Here is a 21583-nt window from a genome sequence, read left to right as displayed (position 1 = left end):
AATAGAATTTATTGCACATAATTCAGGGTAACTAACACAAGTATGTAAATACTAACTTGGGATACAATCAGTTAGAGGAAGTTATTTTGTGGTTGGGATGACAATGTAGTCAATGTGATCATTAAAGTGGTCCAGAGGAAGTTTTCATTTGATTCAGATCTTGGTTTATTGCATACATACGATGTGCGTGCACAGGACTTTAAACTCTTTCTCTGAACAATAATAGGCCTAAGCTTATAAGATAGGTTTTACCTAAGTCAGGAAGTAAAGAAACACTGACTGTATTCGTAAGTAACTTTAAGTATCTGTAGGTAAAGATTATCTGCCATCCCTCACTGCCCCCTCCCTTAAAAAGAGGCTTGGATGAAACAGGCAGGAAAAATACAAGAGCCTAATGGTAAACCACTTAATTCGAAAGATGGGTACTATATAATCTATACACATGTGGTTTCATAAGCACATGCATATGTATACTCACAGCTCTATCTGAGAATTCATCTACATGGCAAAAGAATTGTATGGATTCCACAAAAGCAGTAACTGACCAGCAGTACACTCCTGGTGTCACCCTGCCACAGCATGCAGAGACACAAAGAATGTAAAGTTGGTGCCAAGTTGCCATTTTTCATTGTTCACCTCAGATTGATTTTTAAGGGGTTTAGAATAATTGCCATACTCATGTGATCAGTTAACAAATTAACTGACTCTGTGGGGCTTCATATTCTATAGGAAGCTGCTGGAAGAACATTCATGTAATTTTTGTTTTCAACTTTGAAAACTTCTATTTAAAAATGTAAGAGTGTTTGTGAGAGAGCATGAGAGAGAGAGAGAGAGAGAGAGAGAATTGGGAGCTGGTGTTATTGGTGCAGGGAGAGAATGCACTGCTCAAAGTATGGAAACCTTCTGTTCAGGACACCGATACGACAAGCTGTGTCCTTTGCCCACTTTCCCTCACTGTATACCGGTTTCTCTAGTTACCACTCTTGGAATGGTGCTGTTTCAGTGTTGGAATGTTGGACGTTTGATAAGAAAATGGATCAAGTTTAATGGCGCATGCTCTTTGTGCCACCAGCAGCCTCTTGCTGAGAGCATGCTCCAAAAGCGGGAACTGTGTGGCATTACACTGAGCATCTATATGCTTTGTGTTTCTGTGCCACAGAGAAGAGAAATGAACTGTGGCATCGTTCCTGCCTTTTGAACAGCTCTGCTTCGGTTAAAAAAAAATCTCACTGTGTTCTTTGTAAAATGGTACTGCATAGTGTTAGTTGGTCAATCAAATATTTAAATATTAGGTGCCAAGCACCTTGGTTGCATATGTTTTAAAGAATGTAGAATGCATGGCATTGGGGTGGGAATGAGGGGGATGGGGCCAGAGTGTAAATACAAAATGTAAACCTTATTTTCTTTGCAGGAGGGAGAATTGACCTGTGAATTTTGGTGGAAAAGGGGCAGCTTGGCATACTTTATTTTCTTGTCCTGCTATTTTGATAATTTTAAATAAGGAAAGAATGCTGTTTTCATGCATAACTTTTTGTACCGAATTAGGAATGGATTGTGGTTTTATTTTTTGAGCTTTAAAATTTAAACTGACTATGCACATCTTTTTCCCTCCCTCATCTTCCACAGGATGAATTTCACCCATTCATCGAGGCACTTCTTCCACATGTCCGTGCAATCGCCTATACTTGGTTCAACCTGCAGGCTCGAAAACGCAAGTACTTTAAAAAGCACGAGAAGCGAATGTCAAAGGATGAAGAAAGAGCAGTCAAAGATGAGCTTCTCAGTGAAAAGCCTGAAATCAAACAGAAGTGGGCATCCAGGCTCCTGGCCAAACTACGCAAAGATATTCGCCAGGAGTATCGAGAGGACTTTGTGCTCACCGTGACTGGCAAGAAGCACCCGTGCTGTGTCTTATCCAATCCCGACCAGAAGGGTAAGATTAGGAGAATCGACTGCCTGCGACAGGCAGACAAAGTCTGGCGTCTGGATCTAGTCATGGTGATCCTGTTCAAAGGCATCCCCTTGGAAAGTACCGATGGAGAGCGGCTCATGAAATCCCCACATTGCACAAACCCAGCACTTTGTGTCCAGCCACATCATATCACAGTATCAGTTAAGGAGCTTGATTTGTTTTTGGCATACTACGTGCAGGAGCAAGGTAGGAGCAGATTGTTCTTTCTTCTAGCACGGCAAACACTGCCCACAAACCTCCGTGTATGGAATATCTGGCTTGGCTTGGGTTAGATGGTCCTCGAGGCCCCTAGATCTCCTCCGCCCTCTCTGGGTACAGTGGTGTGCCCACTTTCACTCACATGTTCACTGCCATGTGCGAGCCATGTAAATAGACACAGAGCTCTCATACCTGGATAGGCTTGGATATTTATAGAAAGACCACAAAGAGATGCGTTTTCAAGTGTCTTTGAAATAATATACTTTTTCAAGGACATAGTCATCTAAAAATACAGTTTATTGCACTTCACTTTCTGTCCTGGGCTGCATTTCTTACATCTAGTCATCTTTTCCGGATTTGAAAATGTAACTTTATTTATGAATAGTCAAACTACTCTTTAATAATCTTTGTATTAGCCTCTTAATGAAGTAGAAGAACTTTGTTCATGAATCTAGTGCTATTGCACTGAAAATAGAATTAACATTTACTACCATAAAATGCTTAAGATAGCCAGTATCAAAAACTGTATCTTACGTAGACTTAGATTTATTTAATTTTAATAGTTCTACCAGTACCTACTTTTGATTGTGCAATATTAGATGTAGATTAAATGGAATTTAGTTCTTGTTTAATTATTTATAGTATTTTCCCAGAGTGACTTGGGAACACTTAATATTGTTAGTTTACTTGAATGTAAATTCATGAAACTTACTGAGGAGGAAAGCCGCAGCTCTCCTTACAGAACAAAAACAGAAAGTGGACTGGTTATACTGGTTTAAAATAAATCTCAAAAAGAATGCAGAAACCACACAGTATACCTATTATTTAAAAAACTTGATAAAGAGGGTGGTATAAATGTTGCCTGAATAATTAAAAATAGGCAATATTGCTGAGTATTTGAGTTAATAAAATGTTTATTTATTATTTTTATTTTTCTTAATATATTTTCCTCAAGTAGGTGAGAATTTCTTTTCTTCAAATAAATGTGTCAGGGTATAGATGTCTTTGCATTAGCAACAGTCCCTAGTAAAACATCATTTAAAAAAGCAACATACCAAAAGTGGACTGAAGTTTGAGCTGCCACAGATGGTGGGTCATTTCCGAACTTGGCCTGGTGGGAGGGAAAACGTCCTGCAGATAGCCAGGTGGCAGACGGTTATCCGATGTTCGTTATATAAATGTGGGATTTAACAAATTGCTATGAACTTTATTATCCTCCAAAAAAATAAAATATCAAAATTACTCTTTTGATTCAGAAATCTAGGTACTATGTGCTTTTTATCTTGATATTTCCTTGATGTAGTTTTAGAGATATGCTTAAATGTCATTTTATAATTTTTAGTCTGATTTTGAATAACGGTATTGGACATCACACATTTGAAAATATTACATTTTCTTAAAAAAAAAAAAAAAGAAACGTTGCATTTACTATTTCTACACTTTTAAGAATTAAAGTCCAAATAATGATGGTTTGAGAAAAATATATTTTCATCCCGTGTGTCCTAAAATTAAAACTCATTAACACATGACACTTAATTTGATTGATAGCTGTCTAGGAGGTGACATTTTAAGGTGGGCTGTATATATGTGTTGGATTGACTATAAATGTTTTGTAACCGTGTTGTGAAAGTCAAGGCTGGAAGTAAAGTTTTTAAAAGTGGGTCATGTAACTTTTTAGTGCAGAGAGGGAAGATTTGCAATCACCTCACTGCCGCTCACATTTTAACTTGCTTGAAGGCTAGTTTTTGAGGTGTGCATGCGTGCACATTTACTCCTGGGGCAGGCCGCCAACTCTCTTAGTTTTGACGAACTGACAATAAAGAACGTATCTTTTGGATTTGCGAAGATAGTTTGAAAACAGAGCAGAATGCATAAATGCCTTCTGCATTGCACCATCGGTCATGATAATTATAAAGTTTTAAGCAACTCTCGGAGACCATATTTTCAGATCAGACATTGATTTTGCTGTTGTTTCCACAATCTCTATTGTAAGAACCTATGATTATTTTACCCTGGACGTCTAATTTGTATCCTTTGTTACCTGCAAGTGCAACATCTTCTCCTAACATCTGTTGACTCTTTCTTTGAAAAAGTCACATCAGGATGCTTTTGTATTTTCTCTTTTTCACAATTTATGCCTTTTTCTTTGTTAAGGGTAGGTTAATTATGGCATTTTGCAGTGCAATTGATTAAAGAAGGCAGTTTTAAAAGATAAGTCTGTAGTCAATGAAGGCTGCGTATCTCACATCATGACTTTTTATTTCTCCTCTAAGTACGTGATAATCCACTTAAGTCTGTTTTATAAATCAGGTAAAGAAGTATAAAGAAAAACATGAAAGAAAAATTTGAAAATAAAAATGTAATATTTGCAACAGAATGAACAACAAATTTACCTTTCCCCCCTTTTTTCTTTTTCTCCCCACTTGTAAATGACTGGGAGAAAAACATGAGAAAGAACAGAGAGAATGCCAAAGATGGTTGCCACTGGCACCAGGATTGGCATCAGACCCTCTTTGTTTAGCTCAGGATGCCTGTGATTTGTTAGTTGGCATCCGCATTGCAGTGTGGAGTGATGTTACAATATATTGACAATTTCCAGATCTAGAAATGTCAATAGTCCTCTTGGTTATTTATACAAGATCACTTACTGCATCTCTTCTGGAGGATGAAATAAAGACCAACATATAATAAAGGTCCATTGTTGACCAACTTCCTATGCTTTTCTTTTTCCCTCTTTCTCTTTTGGTTCAACCCACACTTTTTTTCCCTTCTTCATGCCCAGCAGCCTCATCTTTTCTGAAATGTGGAAAGAGTTACAAGAGCTTTGACACAAACTACAGTGCTATACATGCATCTGATATGGTTTTGGGAAAAATTTATGCATTTTGAAATAATTTTTGATCTATAGTTCATTAGACTTTTGCATCACATGACCGCAAAGCAGTATGTTCTTTAAAGGTAAATCTCTTTGTTATTCAGCTTCTTCTATGCATATAGTCTGGTTGACTGCAATTTAATCCATTTTAATATTTCCTTACATTAGCAAAGGGTCATGTTCAATATAGTTGTTTATAAAATTACGTGCTCCCCCCCACTATACCTAAAATGTACACATCATTTGGGACTAACTGAGTTTAAATCCATAAAATCATTTGACGTTATTGATTCAGAGGGCTGCGCTTCGGCTGCTTCGTTGCTACAAGAACCGCCATTTTGTTTGTGAAGTGCCAGGCGAGGGGGAAAAAAAAAGGCAGACACTGTGTTTGATGCCAATAATGGTTGCCAGTGGCACCGAGGTTGGCATCAGACCCTCTTTGTCTAGTTGCTGAATGCCTTTGATTCGTTGGTTGGCATCCGCATTGCAGTGGGCACACTGGAAAGTTTTTGACAATCCCTGAATGAAAGCTGCTTGCTTGTTTGCTGCAGCAAACCTTAGTTAATATAAAACCTTTTCTTTTTTTAGGGTTTTTTAAAAAAAGATTGTGACAGATTAAAGAAAAAATAGCTCAGAAGTGGTCTCCATTTTCCCAAAGATATTAAAGATGTCCAATGATTCTTGGGCAGGTGGTACCTATTCCCCATATTGTCTTTGTTATTGCATTCATGAAAGCAAAACAAAACAAAGCAAAACAACAACCAGGCAAGGCTTGCACAACACACCTTCCTGGGACATAAGTGTCCTATAGGATGCAGGGTGTACTATGACAAGTGTGTGGAGGACAAACCGAATGTAGTGCTATGTAAGGCATTCATTATGACTGACTGTTGCTTTCAATCACATCACTGCCTATTTATCATGCAATTTCTAGTCCCTTCAGTTTCCACACTTCCAGATTTTATAGTAACAAGTTGAGAGGACCTCAATTTTCTCTCCAGTTAGTAATGTGTAACAGGGTAAATGTTAAAAAAAAAAAAAAAAAAAAAAAGAAGAGGAGGAAACCTATGTGTTAAGGTGTGGTATAAATCAGTCATTCCAGAATTTCTCAATTCTGTATCAAAATGTTGCCAAATTTTCAGTGTACAATTCTGTGCACTGGGAAAACCAACCAAAAGGCTAAAATAATTTTAGTTGAAGTTTCCTAGATAGTTAGCATTAATATTGCTTTCCGGTTAACCACCGTTATCTCGTTAATTAATAAGAAGGATTAGCAGTTCTACCCAAAGGGCTGCACAGAAGGAAGTCTGGCCTATGGGAGGCCTTGAGTCGCCAGACTGTGTCCTGTCTGAAGGAGAAAAAGGCAGGGGGTGGTGGTGGGGGACGACTGGCCTTTCTCTGAGGCAGGGAAGGGTTTTAGAGAAAAAGAGAGGTCACAACACACCAAGAAGTTTAAAGATCTCAAGAGATAGTAACTGTTGTCATGTATTTAACAGATTAGAGTTTAAACTAAGTCAGCCTGACTGATTTTTGGACTGTACTTTGCACTCTTATTAAACTTGCTTTGGAGTGCTAAAAAAGAGAGTCCAGAAACCTCATCGCTATCCTGCAAAAGTATTTTCCTTTAGCCGTATTGAACCCTTAAAATTGTGGTCCATTATTGGATGGCAGCTTTTGTTGCTTTATTGTTAAATGTTATAATAACTGAAGTACAATTTGAAGTTGCAAAAAATGTGACTTGTTTACAGGGGAAGTTGTAATCATTATTATTGTTTTTGAAATAGAAGCCTTCCTGGTTGTCACATATCATTAGTGAGGAAGCAAATGCTGAGACTTATTTTCCTCCTTCAGTTACTGAGTTTCAGAATCCTTTTGGGTAACAATTATTTCTTTATGAAAAGCTTACATAGATAATTGTTTGCAAGTTGACAGTGTATTTAACATTTTAATAAATTTCACTTCATTTGCAGGTATTTCCCATTATGGGAAAAAATAAGCTTTCATAACTTATTAAAATGAGGCTGCTGTCTAGGATGATTTGGTGTGCTTGCATTGCAAAATGCTCTGAGAGCATAAAGTTTGTGTGCAGGAAAAATACTCGGTATGCATGTTTGATTTAGGGGAACACTGTTAAGTTTTCCCATCTACCATCCTGTCCTTGACTGAACTCATGAACTCTAGTGCACATTTGTTTGCATTCTGGCTCGTACACAATTCACAAGATAAAGAAGGGCTCCTTATTGGCATGTCTTCCTTCTAGGCTTAATGAGACCTTTGTGGGAACATATATTGTAAGATAAGATACTTAGCAATTTTCTCACTGATAAGAGGAAAACACAGTCTCAGGGACTAGAAGTTCATCCTCTATGCCATGAGGTCCCTGCCACAAGATAGCTTTGCCAGACAACTTAAGAGTTAAACTCTGAGGCCCCAGTTACCAGCTGGGGAAGCTTGGCATCTGTGTTCTGATATGGCAAACTAAGCTCTTGCATTGCTGTTAATATGATCTCATTTTTCAAAGGGAAAGGGGGGGGGAAGAAAATGCTATTTGTTCCATCACTTGTAATTTTCAAATATTTTAAAAATCTATAGTGCCCATTTTCCAGAGGCAGCAGAGGTTGGTAAAATACCCTGCTGACAGCATTAGGCATCCTTTCTCTTCATATACACAGTACTACAAATATTGTAATAAATATATTTAATTAGATTATGTGTTTGAATTTGCAAATTTAGTGCACTCTCTCTCTTGTGTGGTAAAATAATTCCAGATAACTCCATATGAATAAGAACCAAAATAATGTTCATTGTTCAGGAATCATGGTAATGTGGAGAGACTGTGCCTTGCTAAGACAGGACATGATGATCGAGTCCCCTGAAGGATGGTTTCCTGATAGACACAGTTATAGCATATGTGCCTGGAAACTTAGAGCTGGGCAGAAGCCACTTAGAGAGGCCACCCATTGCCACGGCTTTAGTTCTTTAAAGTTTCTATTTTCTAAAGTGGTACACAAGAAACACATCCAAACATAAAGGTCATAGAGATTTATAATAGATTTGGTAGGATTTTTAAAATTTACTTACTTTCCCCCTAAATTTGGAATTTAGGAGGAAGCTATGAGAAAGTTAAAGTTTTAATCTTCAACTAACTTTTTCCTTTTGAATTTGGCACTATAACTTGAAAGAGTAATCCAAGATATCCAACTTAGTAAGGTCTTTCCTCTCATAAGCTTTCATTCTGCTAGATTAAGCTGAAAAACTAAGCCATTAGGTTTAAAAACTCTGTTTGTTTTATGACACTCATACTCTTGTCATCACTGCTAACCAATTAGAACTTCAGCACCTGAAGAGGGAGGGACCCAGTAGAAGGCTGAGTCAGAATTCTCTGGAATTCTTAAAAATTGAGATAAGTTAGTTTTCATTTCTGCCCTCAACACTGACTTGTAAACAAAGGACTAATTATTGCTTTGTTTGAAGCTTCAGGTTTGCAGAGAATGGAAATAGCCTATGAAACACTCATTAAAATAGGCAATTACTAAATATCTGAAAATTGTGGGCAAAATCAAGGATGCTCCCTTGTTTGAAACTAGATTTTGGGTAAATGTTTCTGTGTAGTTTATGAAAGAATAGCATTTTCCAGTTTGGAGTTGATGAAAGTAGAACTTGCGACACTCGAGTTTTTCTGTATATATGTTAAGGCAGAGCGAATGGTTAGCCAACGTAATGTTCAAAGCAAGTTTTGCAACTTTTCCCCCTCCATCCTTGTGGAGGAGGAATAATTTTAGAAATCTCAAGGACTAGTGGTTATGCGATCGGAAACTCGAGTTATTACGGCTGCATGCCTCAGTGCCAAACATAGCAAGAAGAGACGCTTCCTCTTGATCAGGCTCACTTTTCTGTGGCAACGGGGAATGTCATCTCATTTTAAAGTAAATTCTTAGGTCCTTGAACTCTAATTATGTGATGTGGTTAATTTAACTGCATTCAGTTGTTAGGATTTGGCGTAGAAAATACATCATCAAACTGCACAGAACTTGTGAAAACTAAGTGTGTGTAGTAAGGAGTGAGTCTGTGGGATTAGCTTGTATTAGACTGAACGTTACAGGATGTAAAACTAATGGGACTTGAATGGTTGGGCTTTTTGGTTGTTATATTATTCATAAAATTGGAAGAAATGGCTACCAATTAACCAATGAGGTGGAAAGACCTTGAGGCTGAATTGAAGGCCACACATTAAAAAAAAAAAAATCCTCAAAATTTAAATAAAGCAATGTTCTAAAATGGGAAAGCAAACTATTCATGTGCATAAATATATTGTTTATAATAAAACACTTAAGTACACATAGTCTCTCTCTTAATGATGATAGTTAAAGCAGGACAACATTGATGAATCACAAACAAATTAAAGAACTCTGAACAAGGACTGTATAATTGAAAATATGGGGTGATGGATGAAGTAACTTTATCAAAAGTTGCCTGGAGGTTGTATATTTTCAGAATCCCGTTTTTCAGGCAGTTCAGAGCATGTAGTAAGTTATTGATGGAGAACAAATCAGTCAAAAATGGAATTTGTTTAAACAAGTGCAAAATAAAATAAGAATTGCCTTTGAGGAAAGAATTCTTTAATACTAAATATATGCAGCTTTAAAATTCTGGTTAGCTTTAACTCCATTTTTAAAAATAGGAAATTTAATAAATAATATTCATTGAATTTTGAAATACATGTCTCTCATAAAACTACATAAAGGCATTTAACAATCATCAATTAATATTGAGTGACACTAATATATATTCCGATGCTGAATAAAGGTGAAGATTCTTTCAAAAACCTGATTTTCCATACTCACACTGAAAAAAAAAAATATGTGGAGAAATATATTGGTGTTAACAGGGAATGGTAGAGCTTAGGACAAAATTCTAATCAAGAGCACAGATGTTAAGAAAAAGTTGTTTGAGATAGGGTGTATTCTGTAATTCATGTGAGTAGAGGATTACATTTATGCCTATGTTAATAACATGAGTATGTCAATATGAAGTCTATACCCTTCTATTAGTGAACTCTAAAGTGTGAAAAATGTTCCTGCTTAGGACAACTTGTATTTTATTATTCTGACATCTGCAGTTTCTGGATGGATTACCTTAAATTTGCTATGCTATGTTAAAAGCCTTGTTTTATGAGGTCGGTCTCAGCTTCTGGCCTTGGTGTCAGGAACCCTGCTACGTGATGCAACTTGCCTTGTTAGGTTTAATTGACCAAAGCTGATGTGTTAAAACAATTCATTTGCGCTGTAACTTATGCCCTGGCTAAGTTGCTACCTGAATCCCTTGACCTTGACTTGTTTGGGTCATGAAATGGCTGCAAGCTGGTTGACCTTTCTATTGTGTAGTAATGTCACTGTTTCCTCTTATTCTTTTATGGTAATAGCTGACAAAAAGGCCCCAGCCCTTAGTTTACACACCAGTGGATTCCAGGCGTCCCTCTGCAGTAGCTACATCTTCTGTTTGACATGGTCTGGCTGTAGAAGTGACTTTCTTTTGTTTGCTGACAGTGATGGGGACAAATTTGCAGCCCTCCTTGCTACAAGAAGTGGGGGTTAGTATTCAGGAGTTGGAAGGATTTAGATTTATTCTGCTTAGATTTTCAGATTCTGTGTTTTATGATGATGCATATCACAATTTCCTTTTCCACAGTCTTCTGAGGTTGACTTTTCAGCTCTTTATATTTATGGTTTATTTAATAATTACTTTTCAACATTTTCAGCTGTTACAATAAAAATATTTTATTGTCATAATACGGGGTGAAAGTGGTAAATTTAGTTATGCTTTTGGTTACCAATGTGTAAGTCCTGAATCAACTGACTTTTAAAGTTCAGGCTATAAATCTTTGTCTAGTCCTGGAAAAATCTGTACACTAAACATGTGGGATAAAAACAAACTTTTTTACACATGAGAGTAATGTTATAACTTTATGTATATCATCTTATAATTTATGTTATAGTTTTAAGGGAAGCCTATCCTTTGTGACTTAAATAGCTGAATTTCATGACATAGTAGAGAACCATTCGTAAATATGAAGATTTTATTTCTGGGGGGACTTTTGCCAGCATGTACAATTAACTGTTTATTCAAATGAATATAAAAATTGTTTTTTCCACTCTTCATGAAAACCTCATGTGCAAAAATAGAGACTTTTACCTCCGTTCTTCTCTTCTGAAGCAGTGAAATAATTTTATTTTTAAAATATTGGAGATGCCTTCTAAAATGTTAAAACACAGATATTTTTATCCTACCAAACTTTTCTTTGCCAAATATGACATTATAGTTCATGATTTTTCCTATATTTGCCAGATTAAATATTTAAAATCCAAGCTGTTACATTTTATTTTTAAATTATTAGAGGGAAAAGGAAGTTTAAGTTAGAATGTACATTTCCTTACTTGTGTGTTGCATACTGTTTATACGCGTGTGTGGATACACTGACAGATGAGAGACAATGTGCTATAGGCACTAGAGCCTTGGAAAAAAAAGCACTAGATTTTTGTATTTCCATTTTAAAAAATATCTGAAAGTAGCAGGTGAGAGGTTTTTTTTTTTCTTTCTTTTTTTCTTTTCTTTTTTTTTTGGTGGGGTGGTGTTTGAAACTATGTTTTCCCCAGGAATGTTCACAAGATTAAGGAATTTAAATGCTTTTCAGAATTAATCATGTTGATAATCCAGCATTTTAAGGGTCAGAGGAGGAAGTGTGAATAAAATGCACTGACTGTGATTTTAGCCAGTAGCCTCGGTTTTTCTCTCCTCTCCTATAAAAACCAATCTAGAGTAGAAAATATTTCTCTTGCCTTTCTGCTCATTCGTTGTCTTCCTCAGGGGTAGTACCAGCATGGTTTGGGTGTGGTTAATGGGTTATATGGCAGTGGGGCTGTGATATGAGAATAGCAACAGCTCCTGAGCATTTCAAAATGTCTGCAGTTTTCTCTAGATATCTGCCTCAGTTTCTCCATTCAGAGAATTTTAAAATGATCTCAGCTGTTGAGTTAAAGAGGTTAGTTTCCTGGACCACAGATAATGTGTGTGTGGGGAAGGGTGGAGAGTTGAGAAGTAAAGTTAGAAAGAAAGAGAAAGGTAGGGCTTAGATCTTGCAAGAATTACTTAAGAAAGATAACTTAGATTGAGGAGTAAATAACATACAATTTATAATACTCAGATTAAAAAGTAACATGCAATTTATAATATTCTGTCATTGTTTGAATTTTGGATTGCTTTTGGAGTTGAACATATCTCCCTTCTTCCTGCCTTTTTACTAATAGTTTTTGAAGAGCACAGTAAGTGTCTTAGTTAGTTCAGGCTACTCTAATAAAATATCATAAACTGGTGGTTTACAAACACTGAAATTTTATTTCTTGAAGTTCTGGAGGCTGGAAGTCCAAGATCATGGAGCCATCATGGTCAGGTTCTGGTGAGGGTCCTCTTCCAGGTTGCAGACTGCTGACTTCTTGAATCCTCACATGGTAGAAAAAAGAGTGAGAAGTCTCTGGGGTCTCTTTTATAAGGGCACTAATACCATTTATGAAGGCTCCACTTTCATAACCTAATTATCTCCCAAAGGCTCCACCTCCCAATACCATCACATTGGGGGTTAGGATTCCAATATGAGTTTTGGGGGGACACAAACATCCAGGCCATAACAGAGAGTATGGGCATAGAATTTGACATTTTGGGTTCTACTCTTGGCTCTGCCCTTTATCAGCTTTGTGACTGTGGTCAAGTCCCTTAAGCTCTGTGTGCTTCAGTTGTCAGTTTTGTAAACTTAGGATTAAAATGCCTACTTCCCAGGGCTGTTTTAGGATTAAATGAAACAATTCATGTGAGTAAAAGCAATAGTGTTAATGCTAGCCATTATTACTATATATGAAGGAAGCAGACTTCCACAGAAACTATCCAATAGTGAAAAGAAGGAATGATTGAATGTTGAGGCCAGGGATCACCAATTAGTTTTTATGTATGTCAGGTGATAAGACATACCAAAGAGAAAATAAAAGTCCTGCTCACAGTGGTGTGTAGAAATATTTATTGTTGAAAACTCTGAATGTAGGCACATGAAGTTAGCTAGCTGTGTATAGTTTAAAAACCTATTTAAATTAGAATTACTAATTCAGTTTTAGAAACTACAGTTTTAGAAACTTTTTAACTCAGATGTATCAGAGAATAAATTTCTTGACCAATCTAGGCATATTTGAAGGGAAGGGAAAAAATAATTTTATCAGTGGCTCTCTGAATAAATAACTCAACTTTGGTGTCAAGTAAAGGGTGTCTTAGCAAATACTTGTAATTCATTGTACTCTAATAAAAATGTAAAACTTTCATGTATAAAAAATTAAATTTGGGAGAACTACACTTACATTTTAAATTTGAGTGGACAGAAGAGATGATGATGTGGCTGGACTAGATCGGCCCTAAAAAGAGCACACTGATGGTTTTAAGTCTGAAAGTGTCTTATTTTAAAATGACCCTTAGTTGAGTCAGAACCTCAAACTGTTTTACTGGTTGCATGAATTCTTTTGCTTTTATTGCCATTTAGCTCTTCTCCTCTGTCACTCTTTCCCTTTCCTTCTTTATGTGGTGTTAAGAACATTAAATAATTAAAGGACCTCTAAAGTAATACTTATTACTTAAAGTGATTTCACTTTTACTGAGAACAATGGAAAGACAAATCGGAAATGGTTAAAACATTTACTTCTTACCAAACTGTGATTTGGAATCATAGTGTTTGACTTCAGTGGCTCTGGTTGGTTGGATCCCTGTAGTCAAGGAGCCAACTTTGTGGGCCAGATTCTTGGAGGAAATAGTTCTGGCACTTGGTTCTCCATGGCCAGTGAATTGCACCCCTCACTCCCTTCCCATGGCAGGTTTGGAAATTGGAGGGATTAGCCCATATCCACAATCACTGCTGGGGAAACACCTTAAATCACATGTCACGTTGATGCAGTATAAAAGAGCATCGTATTCTTACATGAAGCACTTTATAAAAATGTTTGTCATATACCTAGGGGTTCTAGTTCTAGTCAGGAGTTAATAGGAAAAGTTATTTTACTGTTTGTCCATGAGTTAAAGGGTAACTATGATGTGCAGAAAGCAGAATCAGAACATTGATTAGCTTGCTTAGGTTCTGGCACATAATTTTTTAGTAATCTGTGGCATGTGTTTTCTTTTTGAGAACATACTGGTGTTTAATTGCAATTCTGTTCAGGAGATACACAAAAATCAAAAAGCATGTACATGAAACAAAGAATTTTTAGCACTTAAACTAGACTGTTGATGGCAGAAAGATTTGGTATTATGCCTTTCTAATGTACTTGAAATGCTTTGCTTACACTTATGACTGAAAGTTCACCTGAAATGGGAGCATATACATGGTTCTGAAATACTGGTTGCCTTTCACAGCCTCTCAGAGATGCTTACATATTTCTTTATTCCTTATGGTAAAGCATCAATGTTTTAGGATATGACTTATAGTTATCATATAACAATTTCTGTTCTATTTACAGTTTCTAAATGAGGGAAAAGCAGCTTATAGCAATATGAGGATCACTGGTCTTACAATAATTAAATAGACTTGTTATACTACATTAATCCCTTTTGGAACATTTGGAATGACTTCTTAGTACTAACGAACACAGCATTAGAGCCTACAATTAATCTGCTTTTTGTATCCAACATTTGTATAATGTAAAACATGTGCATAGAGAAACATATTTCAGGTTTAAGATGAGTTCATGGGAGGACAAAATGAAATTATATTGTTCTACTGAGTTATATGAATATAATGCCAAGTACTAACAAAATATGGAATGCATTTAGAATCAGCATAGGTGGACAAATTGTTTTTAGTAGGTTTTTGTTTTTGGTGAATACCACGTTTGGGCTCTCAGACTGACTTTTCCCCAATATCTAGGTTTTTGAATGTGACACACAAGATATATTCAATATGAAACAGAAACATTTGTTTAATCTAATATCCAGGAGGTTGTGTTAACACCTATGAGCTTGTGTTTCTTGATATGGATAAAGCTATCTATTAATCCTAGAGAAAATGAAGTAGACCTAGTTTTAAAGTCTGGTCCAGTCCTGTTCTGCAGTTCATAGACAGGGTTTAATTTAATGATAGATTCTGCATTGATTGTTCAAAAAGCATCATTACAGATTTGTTGAAGGGACTCCTGAGTTAGGATTGTGTTTACATCTCCTGTTGTAGAAGCCCCATGGGGCATAATTTCCTCCTCAGTGTGGGCTCCTTTATTGTTGTTGAGTTTTTCATACCCACGGATGTGAATTCCACCTTGAGTGTTCCAGTTACCAGGAAAATATTTCACGAAGGATGAAGTATTAGTCCAATTCTAGGACAGATTGCATGCGTATGTACAGAGGACTATGGAAATGCTGAGATTATTGAGTAGTTTGCAGCCATTTTAGACCATGTGCCTGGGACCAGCTAACACATTGTCAGGGAAAAACATGATGTAGCAACAATATTAGATCATGCAAATGAGACTACTGAATAGTAATAGTTATGGGCAATATTTTGGAAAACACTGATTAGTGACAGTTTTATTACAGCAAATGTATGTATCAAGTCCCCAGATTTCATTGTAATGCACTGAAAACAGATGTCAAAGTGTCCCAAACAGAATTTCATGGTTAATCTACATATTGCATGGAAAGTACAAACAAACCATTTAGAATTCTGTTATTTAATCCTTTTAGAAGGAACAAAAATATACAATTTAGATTTACTCCATTCTTTCTTTTAATTTCAGTTTTTGTTTTCTAGGGGCTGATGATAAATTTTTTTTGTTTGTTATTTTCTTAAGATGCATATGGGAGAAGACATATCTGCATATGGACATGATTTTACTTAATGTACTTTGAACTGTAAGTTTCTGAACATAAGGTCTTTGCATTAAAAAAAGAAAAAATAGGCTCTAAATTATTTAGTGACTTTATAAGGGAATTACCTCCTTCTATTCCTTTGTTTACTGACATGGAGTTTCACTCTATGCCACATAGTGTTTGAAGTAGCTTGCTCAAGTGGAAGAGAAAAAAATTGGTGGCCCTATTGCTTGCAAGTGCCTGGGAGACTTTGTGCCTCTCAGTGACTCAGTTTCTTTATCTGTCAGGTAAGAGGATTGGCCTAGAGGACATCCACTATCCCTCTTAGCTCTGGCATCCTAGGAATTTGGCAGAGACCAATCCCTTTCATATTAAGCAATATTTTATAAAGTTTAGCATATTCTTCTTAAATTTGGGGTTTTAATACATTTTGTTTATTAAAGAGAAATAGAAAATGTGTAACCTGACTCTTGAGTAATGTTTTCATGTTGCTCAATTCAAAGTCCAACAGTCAAATCATTTGGTTCAATCTAGATAATAAACGTGCTTTTTAATAAACAGGTCTCTAACTAATAGAATTTTAGAGCTCAGAGAATCCCGAGAGATATTCTCAGTTTAAAATTTGGGATACTGACTCTAATACAGGCCCAAAGTTACTTCAGTTAAGTTAAGTTTTATGCTATACGGGCAAAAATAAGCTAAATAAAGAAAAGTGTTATTTTGTGAAAACAAAGCAGCAAAATTTTTAAAAGGATGTAGAATAAAAATCTGGACTAAACATCTTATATTATCATTTGTAATTTATTGAAATAAATTGATTGAAGAGTCTATTTTTTTTTTTTCTAATGAAGTTATTCTGCCACCATGGTCTTCATGAGAATGCCTACCTTTCTCTTTTTTCAGTGGATGGAAAACACACTAATTTATAGTGAACTAATATCATGATTTGATAGTGGTTGGTAAACAAAAAGGACCCATTAAAAATATACTACCAGATTTCCAATAACATATAAGGTCATGTTTGAAATTGGTTATAAGAATTTTTTTTTGACTGAAAGTCAGATATTTAAAGAAAAGGTGGAAACTACTTATCGGGAGCTGGTGTAAGTTCTACTTCTGGGTGTCTGCAGTTTTCAGATTGGTTTGATAACCACTATATCTTCATTTTCCGTTGTGTGGTGTATATTTCTCCTTTCAGCTAAAGAAAATTTTGGGTTGTTTTTAAAGTTTAAAACAAACATCCAGTTATCTTCTTTTACTTAGGAGATGTTTCTAAGCATTTTTCTTAGTTTAATTTTTAGAAAATAAAATATATTAAATTCACAAGGGGAATTCAGTTTCAAAAAGAAACTTTCAATGAATCTTTTTTTAAGGTAACATTCTTTTATAATTTCAAAGACTTGTCTGTAATTTATGTTCTATGAGTGTCCTGTAATGTGCTCATGTAAATCAAGGCACCCTAGAATAGAGCAGAGATTAATAAATTTAAGCAGAGATATAAATAGTATTAGCAAAAGTTTAATATCAACTACTGCTAGTAGCTAATTTCCAGTTTGATGGTTTATGGGGAAAGTTTTGAAAGTATATTTTTAAGGCATAATTGCAGATGGAAAAAGAGATGAATAAAAGATTGGTACTACACAAGTATGTGAAACCAAAATCCATGGAAATGTTATGGGAGCACACTATAAAATTGATAACATGCATTTGTTGAGTGGGTGAATGAATGCATATAAATTATTTAAAGTGAATATAGAACATTAGGGACAAATCAGATTACAGTCACTGAGGTGTAATACAAGGGAATCTCCTGAAACTAGGAAAATTTGCTTTTTACTGAGACTTGTTTTCTTTCTTTTGTGTCTGCATTGGTGATTAGTCATGGTTTTAGAAATGTCATCCCAACCCTATATATACTTTAAATTTCAAAAATGAGTAAAGTAAAACCATTTGAATTATAGTGTCCATATTAGCAATAGAGCATATTCTGGAATCATGCTCCAGGTTTAAATGTTTGTTTTATACTTGCTATGAAGTTGTATAAATTAGTTATATTTTCTAAGATTCAGTTTCCTGAACTCTGGAGTGAGTATCAACTTTATTTGGCCGTTGTGAGGATGAAATGAGAAAGTGCTTGTGAAGTGCTTAGCACCACACCTGTCATATTGTGTGTGTGCTATAAAACGTTTGCAGTTATTGCTCTGACTTTTAATCAGCCACTGGCAGAGTGCCTGCACACAGTAGGTACTCACTACTGATTTGTTCAATGGATGAATGCTCATCCCCTTTCTCTGAGCATTCCGGAAAACTTGGTCTCCCTTTTGTGGGGCAGAGCATTAAGTTAAGGACAATGCTATGCCTAAATTGGGAAGAAAAATATTAAATTTGGCAAATTTTCAAATATTGTGGTTCTGTAACAAAAACTTAAATATTGTGGTTGTTATGTAATGTCTTAAAATCCATCTTTAAAGTAAATGGCATAGAACCACAGCAATCACAATGCCCATTTTAGTATTTGTGGGTGACTTAAGGAAGTAGCCTTCCCCAGGAACCTGAACACATGGTGGATTCCTGCATAAATTTCTTGTTAGAATATGGTATAATTTACACTATCCATTTTTCATAAGGCCTTTCATTTGGGTTATAAGAAAATCCTAGACATAAACATAATTGAAAACAAAAGTGAACATACCTATAACTATTGCCTAGCAGAGAATACTTGAGGCAATGGTATTTATTTATGCAGGAAACTGACTTTAAAATTCCAAACATTTTTATGGGCTTGAATGGTGATGTATTTATTTTTTCGTTTATGTTTCCTATAGCACTGAATTATATATAGCCCTACAAATCAGGTTGGAAGAAATATCTCAATATTATGTGTAAGACTATTCTCTGAAGAATACTTTTGACTATTTTGTCTTAATTATGAAAAAGTCACATCATGTTAAAAATCATTTCACTGATTATATTAGTATAAGTAATGTATTACAACTAAGTCATTGGATAATAATTCTTATCTTGTTATTCATTTTGTTAGTCATTAGACTTTCCAAAGTCTGTGTGTATGTATGTGTGTATGTTTGATGTATTGATTCTTTTTATTTTGGTATCTGGCTACTAATATGATTCCACATATATAGTCAAAGAAGTAGGCATTTATAAGTTTATTAAAATGTATCTTTCAAGGAAAATGTAGAACACTTGGTATAACGGTGGAAAAATGGCTGAGAAATGCATTTGTGGAGTAGGAGTGTTATACTAAACACTGTTTTCAATGTTTTAAGCAGGTAGGAAAAAAATAGTGAAAATATCGATGGCTTCATCTAAGTAATTTACAAGCAGAAAAGAGAGGGTAGGTCGCTTGCCCTGTTTATGAAAAACAAAAATGCCAAAGACAGTTGAACAAAGTATACCTCTCACCAATTACTATATATAGTTAGATTTTCTGAGCTTTCTGGGAGGAGACCCTGTGGGACTGTAATGGAAAGGTCACAGAGAGGAGGTGAGTCTTAAGTGGTGTTTTCTCAGGGGTTGTGTAACAAAAACAAAACAAAATTAAAGATAACCAAGAATCTGCTTCTTACATAAATGAACTCTATTTGGCAATGGTATAGACTGTACTGAGAATATTTGTTTGGTGACAGATTTAATGTTTGTTCAAAAAATTTGTTAATGAAAGAATCTAATAGGAAGTTTTAACCCAGATGCTAAAATACTCAATACTAAATAGCTTTGATTGATTAATTTCTTTTTTTGTTATTGGATAATAATATTGAATTCTGATATCTAAATTATTCATATATATAGTTTAGCTCCTAGATTTCAGTGTAAATCACATTGTTTAAAAATGTTTTTAAAGTATCTTTTAAAATTAAATTCTAGTATTTTAACTATTTATAATCTTGAACAAAAATTGTCAATATATACTGGTTGCATGTCGATAATTTGTTTCAAAATATTTTCTACTTGAGAAGATAATTCTATAGGCAGTTTTAAAAATCCAGAAGTCAGGATATTCTGTAAAAAATACTATATTTAAAAATATTCTGAAGTTAGCTGAATTAAGTTTTGGGTCCAGTTTACATCACTATTATTATTGTTTTAAAAATCAAATGCGTCTCCCCAGCTCAGTAGAAAAAAAATTGTTTCTGTGTGATGAGGTATGTTTTATTGTCAGACTGAAGTGTTTGATCTGATGCAAAATTATACTTTTATTGCTAAAAGCAATGGGCTGATACAGTGACACACCCAATAAAATAACACCCAGCTTTATACATTGAACTTTCCTAATATATTTTGCTCCCTGTAAATGATAACTATTCTAGAGTACAGTGTTTCCTCATAGGTAATTACAGGAAAAAAAATAAAATGAAAACTATGGTAATCTTGTGACTGCAACTATATTACGGCTCTGTAAAAGTAGCTTTCAATGTTTTAGCATCACAAAACCTAACACTTAAAGATAGAACTGAACTTAGTATGTGAAATTCTCAGTTCCTCTATACTTCCCCTATTCCCTCAGCTGAATAAGAAGTGAATATAAATTCTTAGAGGACAGTGATCAGGTTTTCTCATTTTCGTGTTTCTCTTCCCCTTGCTCTCCATAAAGGGATATATAGTGGGTTTTGTTGATTGCATAGTTCGATGTTGACTGTGATGTGCACATGTAGCAAGTCTGTGATCACTGAAATTTAAAAAGAAATCTCTCTCAGTTTGCCACTTTATGATGGCATTTTAAAGCCATTCTTTTTCTACAAATAAGCTGCTTAGTCACTGAATACCTACTATGTAACAGGCACTGTGCCAGGTACTAGAATTACAATATAGAGAAGACAGACATTTTACTAATTTTCCAGTAGTGAAAAACAATTTAAGAAGAATTATCCAATTTTTATTGTTCTTTTTTCTTAACTGAAAGTATTGCTGTTAAGTGCTTAATAAGTTATGAAAAGAGTAATGGTAGTGATTATACAAACATCATCTGAAGGAAATGACTTATAAAAACTTGTTGCAATTTCTGAGAAAATGGTGAGATCATGAGAATGGATTTTTCTGATGAACAAGTATAATTTTTTTAATCTGCATGACAAAAAATATTTTTGTAGTGTTTATGGTAGTCACAAGCATGCTGTATGACTTCTTGTAGCATGTAGCTTTTCTTGCAGGAGATTGGAAACATGTCAAGATGCATTTCTGGGCTCTGCCTTTTTCTCCTAATTGGAGCAATTGCACTCCGCTCCAAGCAGCTCTTGGACCATCTCATTCAGAACTGAGAAAATCAAGAAGCTTGGAAGAATAGTGAATACACATTGGGCTGCGTGATGATTGCACTTAATGGACCAAATAGAAGGATGGAATGTGGCATTGTGGTGCACCTAATACCTTTTCTGACTTCTCAGACATCAGCAATTAACAAGTCAGTCTGGTGGTGCCCTGTCGTGGGAGGCAGTGACTAGGAGTAGTACATGGAAGGAGCCATGAAAACGGGTCAAAAAGTTGGAAATCAGGAGTACTGAGTCTAAAACCTTGTGTTTTTAAATTATTTTTAGCTGTATGACTTTGAGCAAGTATTTGGAAGTCCCAGAGGCTCCATTTTTTTCTTGCACAAAATGGAGAAAACACCAATCTTAAAAGCTAAGGCCTTGCATAGT

The 21583-nt window shown here is 35.3% G+C and overlaps 1 protein-coding gene across 9 annotated transcripts in view; it reads left to right on the top strand.

Annotated features, from left to right (window-relative positions):
• NFIB (nuclear factor I B) overlaps nucleotides 1-21583 on the top strand; it is a 413017-nt gene that overhangs the window by 204682 nt on the left and 186752 nt on the right. For 7 of the 9 annotated variants that reach the window (XM_069476500.1, XM_069476496.1, XM_069476495.1 and 4 more), the window contains exon 2: nucleotides 1627-2158. In XM_069476500.1, coding sequence (XP_069332601.1) covers nucleotides 1627-2158 — 532 coding nt within the window. Of the gene's footprint in view, nucleotides 1-1626; nucleotides 2159-3128; nucleotides 3385-21583 lie in introns of those variants that run through there. The other 2 variants (XM_069476504.1, XM_069476502.1) reach the window with 2 other exon arrangements.

Source organism: Eulemur rufifrons, chromosome 7 (genome assembly GCF_041146395.1).
Source record: "Eulemur rufifrons isolate Redbay chromosome 7, OSU_ERuf_1, whole genome shotgun sequence".
NCBI lineage: Eukaryota > Metazoa > Chordata > Mammalia > Primates > Lemuridae > Eulemur > Eulemur rufifrons.
The sequence above is the reverse complement of the archived record's forward strand: the minus strand, read 5'-3'. Positions and strand labels throughout refer to the sequence as shown.